This window comes from Penaeus vannamei, chromosome 8, assembly GCF_042767895.1.
Source record: "Penaeus vannamei isolate JL-2024 chromosome 8, ASM4276789v1, whole genome shotgun sequence".
NCBI classification, from domain to species: Eukaryota; Metazoa; Arthropoda; class Malacostraca; order Decapoda; family Penaeidae; genus Penaeus; species Penaeus vannamei.
The window spans coordinates 46549358-46556857 of NC_091556.1; the positions used below are offsets into that span (position 1 = coordinate 46549358).

The 7500-nt window shown below is 35.3% G+C and overlaps 1 protein-coding gene across 1 annotated transcript in view; it reads left to right on the forward strand.

Annotated features, from left to right (window-relative positions):
* Positions 1-7500, forward strand: part of arr (low-density lipoprotein receptor-related protein 6) — a 28216-nt gene that overhangs the window by 14645 nt on the left and 6071 nt on the right. Inside the window, exons 12-20 of the mRNA XM_070124132.1 lie at positions 14-178; positions 442-583; positions 691-879; positions 1165-1272; positions 1900-2086; positions 2224-2355; positions 2614-2806; positions 3438-3775; positions 3946-4211. Coding sequence (XP_069980233.1) covers positions 14-178; positions 442-583; positions 691-879; positions 1165-1272; positions 1900-2086; positions 2224-2355; positions 2614-2806; positions 3438-3775; positions 3946-4211 — 1720 coding nt within the window. The remainder of the gene's footprint in view (positions 1-13; positions 179-441; positions 584-690; positions 880-1164; positions 1273-1899; positions 2087-2223; positions 2356-2613; positions 2807-3437; positions 3776-3945; positions 4212-7500) is intronic.

The following is a 7500-nucleotide window of genomic DNA, read 5'->3' on the forward strand; positions in this document are numbered from 1 at the left end:
TTTTTTTCCCCAGGGACGAGAGAAGCTATAGTTGAACAGCTGCCCGACCTCATGGGCCTGAAAGCAGTGAATGTGAACAAGAAAGGAGGATCAAACCCCTGTGCCATAGATAACGGAAATTGCTCCCACCTCTGCCTCAACAGACCCAGCAACAATTTCACCTGTGGATGCCCAATAGGTAGGATCTGGGGCATGCACCTTTTGATTAGTTATAAAACCAATTATGAATCAGATTTTCCAGTATGGAAAGTGCTTAGAGAGATAGGTATAGAATTAGATATAGGTGTATAAGTAGCAAGTTCTCTTTTTGAGATCTCTTACAGTGGAAACTATTATTGAATGTAGCAGTACAAAGATTTCAATTTTTTATGAGAACATTTCATGTAAAATTTCCTTGTTCCCATAAGTAAAGACTTGATTGGAATTTTTATATTTTTGCAGGTTATGAACTGACCCAGGATGGTAAGGTCTGCGTGGTGCCTGAGGCCTTTTTGCTTTACACGCGGAAAGAAGATATCAGACGCATTTCTCTGCTGACCAGCCACAATGTTGCTATTCCTGTCACTGGTATTGAGGAAGCCATGTAAGTCGCTTAATTTTTTCTCTTTTTTTTTTGTCTGGTATGTGTATATTATGAATTTGTTGCAATTTACTTTCACTGGAGAGTAAGAAAAACATTTCTTCCATCAGGGCAATAGATTTTGACAGCATTGACAACAGATTATACTGGACTGACGTCAGTGCCAAGTCCATTTCTCGTGCCTTCATGAATGGGTCCCAGCTGGAACCAGTGATAGAGTTCGGCTTGGAGTATCCAGAGGGCATGGCTGTCGACTGGTTGGCCCGCAACATCTACTGGGCTGATATGGGCAACCACAGGTTAGGCTCAAAGTTTAGTTATTGAATTCAGAGCAAATGTAGATGAGTATTGTAACATGTAGGGTAAGGATTTAGATGCAAATTATATTGACTCATACTCATGAATAGATCTGAGAAAATGTAGCATTTAAAACACTAGTAACATGTCTTACATTGTGAAAATATAATACAATCTTGATAAATAAGAAGTGTACTTTGCCTGCAAAGCATGGCGCCATATGAAATGAAATGTAATTGGGGGAAAAAGTTATACATGAGATTAATGAAAGACCCTCTCCCTTAAAGAATTGAAGTTGCAAGATTGGACGGGAGTTCAAGACGTGTATTAATATGGCAGAACATTGCTGGTCCTCGCTCACTTGCCCTTGACCCAGGCCAAGGCTACATGTACTGGTAAGGAAGTTCATTCTTTGATAAATCGTCATTCAATACTCATTTCTGGAAAAAAAAAAATGTAAAATGCTTTCTTGGGATTGGTGCTTGCTTGGGTAGCTAGTGGCATGTGAAGGGGAGTTATATTTACTTTGTTTAATGTGTGATTCTTGGTTTACTAGATATAACTTCAATCATGAGCCCCACTAGTAGCTCATAAAAGGACCATCCTAGTGGACTGCATCTTTTTTTTAGCTTCTGGGAAGTCAACTTGATGAGGGATAGCCCTCGTTCTTTCACTACCATTTATAGGTTTGATTTTAACCATTTGATTTTCTTTCAAACACTTCCTTCATTGGAATTTTGATTATTTGATTAGGCAAAAGTTGTCTTCAAAATCTAGAAGCATCTGTGCTTGTTCTTCTCTGGTAAGAAAAAAATATATATGGAAGAGATTTTTATGACAGAAATATGGCTTGAAGTGTAAAAAATTCTTGTTTACATTGTAGAGAGGATTATAGAATATTTTGTAGCTGATTGCTGTATCTCAACACTGGTCATATATAACCAGTAGAAACTTTAGTCTTGTTCAGTAATACTTGCAAAGTTGGAGAGTACCGTTCTCTTCTACTGCTGTTGTATTCACAGGTCAGAATGGGGAGATGAACCAAGAATATCACGAGCCCATTTAGATGCATCCCAGTTGTCAGTTATAGTGACAGATATGGGACGTGCAAATGGTCTAACCATCGACTTCAAGGACACGCGACTCTACTGGACGGACATTGACAACTTCAGGATTGAAAGCAGTGATCTCGAGGGTCTTCGAAGAGAGGTAAGGGGAGCACCTTGCATCCAGTCTCTTGTGGGTTATTTTGATATTTTCGTTTTTGTTATTAGTTGTCTTTTTTCTGTCTTCCTCTCTGTTCCTTTGAATGTGATTCCTAGCTGTTTTTCTCCTTTTGCTTTCAGGTTATTGTTCGCAACCTACCTCAGCCATATGGTCTTACCCTGTATGAAGATTATGTGTATTGGGCTGACTGGAACACAGGCACAATAGAGCGTGCTAACAAGACCAATGGAGAAAACAGGACAAGAATCCAGGTACTGTCATAAGAGTTTATACGGGTGAAGAAGGAAAAATGCAAAAAAGAAAAAGGATTGATAGATAGTAATACTGTTATAATGGTTGAAGTAGAAGTGTATAACTTCATAGATAAAACATTGATGAATAATTGATAGAATTAAGAGATGAATAGTAGACTGTAGTAGTATCAGTAGGAATGATATGAAATAGTTTGGAGTATCTGTTCTTTTGTTTACAAAATTTCTCAAAAAAAAAAAAAAATTCTTTACACATAGGGGCAGCTGGACTTCGTCATGGACATCCTGGTATTTCACTCTTCTCGGCAGTCTGGGAGTAACCAATGCTCAATAAACAATGGTGGTTGTTCGCACCTTTGCTTGGCTGTGCCTTCGACAGACACAACTGAGAATTATACCTGTGCTTGCCCGACTCACTACACTCTGGGTGCTGATGGAAAAACATGTAAAGGTAATGATATCTTTCAAAAACTGTCAGGCAGTACTGTTTAGCAAGTTTCTTTCAACTCTGCCCCCAAGCCCACCCTATTCCACCATAATCATGTACCGAATTGTCTCCTGGTGCTAGTTAGATAAGTGTGTCATGGCACCTTTTGAGGCAAATGACTGAATATGGAGTGTAATGCATGGCACATACACCCCACTTCCCTTAGACACATCCATTTCTGCATATCCTTTGTAAACTACCCCCTTCTCTCCCTGAACCAATCATACAAGTACCTCCTAACATTGTTCCTGCCTTTTTCATATATGAATGAACATAGTAAATATGAAATAAGAATACTCATAATGTATACTACATTTGCCTCTCTGACAAACAATCCCATAACCTTGTACCCCCATCCTCTAGTGCCCCTTCAGTGATATTACTCTGTCACATAACTTATGTTTTACAATTATCTTTTTATTATTTTTCTCTCTCTCTCTCTCTCCCTCTTCCCCCCCCTCCCCCCCTTTCCTTTTCTCTCTCCCTCTCCCTCTCCGTCTCCCTCCCCTCCCTCCCCATTTTTAAGATTGTACATATGTATCTTTGTAATAAATTGAATAGTAAATTGACCTTGGTCCCTATTTTCCCCATACAGCACCATCATCCTTCCTGCTGTTCAGCCAGAAGTCAGTGGTGAGTCGGCTGATGGAAGAGGAGAATGTGTGTCCGACACTCATCCTGCCCATCCACAACATGCGCAATGTGCGGGCAATTGACTATGACCCAGTTGAGCAGCTGGTGTACTGGGTGGATGGGCGGGGCGACACCCTCCGCAAGGCTCACCACAATGGAACCCAGAGCCAGGTCTTTGTGGGTAATCCAATGGAGAAGATCTACCCATATGACATTGCAGTTGAGCCCTTCACCAGAGTCTTGCTGTGGTCTTGTGCTAGAAATAACATTATTAATGTCACCAGGCTGGATGGAACACAGGTATATGTGTTGCAAAGGTGTTATCTCTCTCTCGCTCCCTCACTCACTCACTCACTCTGGCTCTCTCTCTATCAATATTTTATAAATTCATCATTGACTACTAAATTCATCAGATTAACTAAAGCATTCCTGTAAAGAAAACAAAACCTTTCATCCCTTTCTAATTATAGGTTGGTGGTATTATTGGGTATGAGGGGGATGACAAGCCTCGCTCTCTGGCTGTGCACCCCATGCTGGGGCTGCTTTTCTTCGTCAACATGGTTTCCCCTCCACTGATTGAGCAGGCTCACTTGGATGGCCTACAGCGGCGTAAAGTCATCTCAGACGGCTTGCGCTCCCCCTCTGCCCTGGCTGTTGATATCAGGGAGAACCTCCTCTTCTGGGCAGACAGTGAGAAGAAGTATATTGAGACATCCAATTTGTATGGAGAGGACAGGTGAGTGAGCATCATACTAAACAAGCGAAGTAGAAATATGTGTGCAGTAAGGAATGGCAATAGAAAATGTAGAGATTGTCAGTAAGGATATTTTGCTGAATAATGGGATTATAAGAAAATGACATGGTCAAAAGTTCATGAATTTTGAGCATTTTGTAAATGGACCAAGTAGGAGTTTAGAGATAATTTTTTTTTTTTTTATAACAACAGCAACAACTGATAATAATAATGATAATAATGATAATGATAATGTTTAAACTAGTTCTGTATCTAAGAATTCTGTTTTGATATGGAATAGCTTCTTGTAGTGCAGATTCACGGCAAAAATAACTGAGATGCAATTACTACACATTTGGTGCTGATGTTATGAGTGCCCTGTAAGTCCATTACGTTACAGGGACTTGATAATTTTTTGCACTTACTGTAAGGGGCAGCAACCCCAGAAAAGTGCATTTTGTTGTTAGGAGATGAATGAAGTTTTTGGATGCTCTGGCCTTTGAAAAATATTAGGTATCTTTACAAGGCTTGCCAATAATGTTACCAGAAATATAAATATTTTTTATTATCTGAAAAATAGTCAAAGAAGAATTTTACTCTGACTGCATTAGTCCAGGGAATCATTTTTGAGCTTTGAAGATAGGGTATGGCTCATTTTCTTCAGCAATGCAGTAATTTTTGCAGCCTTTACTTATGAGGAGCTTATAAAGAGGGCAGTTGTGATATTATCCAAAATTCATCCAATTTGCTGAAATAAAATTAACTGCATTTCCAAATTTCCCAAAATTTCTGAATAATCCTGCTTACGAAAAAATCAATCAACAAACAGAAAATGGAGATAATGTATATATAGACATAAGGTCATGGAATACAAAGCATCTGCATATACATATATATTATATATAACATAATTTTACAGCACCCTATATTTGTACATATGTATTTCACGGGAATGTTAATGTGACAGGTGGGTATTTCATCCCTTCGAGTTCCAACACCTTGGACCCTCACCTCAAGAACTCGTGCATGTAGCCCCTTCTCTCTTTTCCTTGCCTGCGAGTGCGATATTCACTGGCATGGAGAATGATGATATCTCAGACCAGTATTATATGTTGTAAAACCCTATTAAAGCAATAATAAAGGGAAATATTGGGTGATTACATCATTTAGAACCAGAATAAATGTATTATGGCTCATTTTGTAGCTGAATATTAGATCTATTGCATGTTCCACATAGTTTCTAGTTTTTCAATGTTCTTTTAAAAGTGACATATGTATTAGAAAAAAAAAAAAAAAAAAAAAAAAAAATGTATATATATATATAATATATATATATATATATATATATATATATATATATATATATGTATATATATATATATATATATATATATATATATATATATATATACATATATATATATATATATATATATATATATATATATATATATATATATATATATGTATATATATATATATATATATATATATATGTATATATATATATATATATATATATGTATATATATATATATATATATATATATATATATATATATATATATATATATATATATATATATATATAGTATATGTATATATATATATATATATATATATATATATATAGTATATATGTATCTATATACATATATATATATATATATATATATATATATATATATATATATATATGGTGTTGTCTATGGAAAATATTCACAAAAAAAAAAAATCATTATCGAAAAATGACCTTTGATCATGCACTAGATTATATTAATACCTTATTTTGTCAATACCAAAATAATCAAGAAAATATACAAAAAAATCAACTGCTGATATATCAAAACACTCCCTTTGCAGACTTTGAAAGCACATTAAATTTTAGTTCAAAATGAACGTTTGATGGCTCATAATAGGGCTGAATGATAAATTTAGTTTTTGTTTTCTTTTGTTTTTGCAATTTTTCCCTGTACTTCTTGTGAGTGTCACATTTGTAAAAAAAAAAAAAAAAAAAAAACAACCCCCCCCCTCCCCTCAAGTCAGTTATTTCAAATATTCACCAAAACAAAAAAGAGTCGAAATCAAAAAAAGTTTTTGATCACACACTAGATAAAGTATGAATCTACAGAAAGATCACATCAGAATGACTGTGTGATTTTTCTAGATTTTATCTGCTTTTTGAAAGATTGCAACTGTTGAAATTGTTTTTTTTTTTTTTTTTTACTATGACTCAAAAACTATGCTAGTGACTTTGATAAGAATTGACCTATGGAATTTCTCAAAGGTTTAAATAAATGTGTGTGAGATACATGAAAATTGGCAAAAGAAATTAAAAAATCGGAAAAGATACCAGACGTAATGGGTAATATTCTTTGAAGTTATTAAAAAAAAACACAAGATTTTGAAAAATTAAAAAAATTATGTATCTCACTTAGCCATTGACTAAACTTAAATACCCCATATACTCTATAACAATACCTAAATTTGAAACCATTTGGATTTTGAAATTACCTCGTAGTTTAGTGGGTTTTTTTATGTTCATTTTTATGAATATAAAATATGATATATGGACTTTTATCACCTGAAATGAAAATCGGCATCATTGCAAAAATCGCAAGTTTATTCAGCTTTCAAATGATCCAAACCCCATTAGAATTGCACAAGTAGTTATGGAGAAACAAAAAGAATGTTGACAAAGGTGTAGTTTTGAGATATCAGGCTTTGAAGTTGAGGAAACTTTTTCTTCTATTTTATTTATTTATTTATTTATTTATTATTATTTTTTTAGCAATCTGATCTCTGCATCAATCTTGATGCATTCTATGGCATTCACATGGTATTCTGAAGTGTAGCTGTTACCAAGGTCTATATAAGTACAGGTCTCGTCACTTCAGAGTTCTGCGCATCTCTGGGTGATAAGGCTTATGACGCCACTAGGAGGAAGCTGAGAGCAGGGGGGGCAGGGGGAATTAGAGCATGATAGGGTGGAAGGACGATAATAGAAAATGGTAATTTTAAATGTCGGCACATTGAATGATTTGCATATTGGGCAGATTTTACAGGCGATGATTATCAGCTATTGTTTGTAGGTCTATATCACATATTTTACGTGAATTTAGTTTCGTAATTCTCATGTTGCAGCTTAGATATGGCATAATAAAGGCGTAAAATAAACAAAGAAGGTATAATGATAATAATGATAATGATAGTAATGACAATACATAAACATACACATACATATACATATATAAGCTGCAACCAACCACTGGGCAGTGTAGGCTTGCGAATG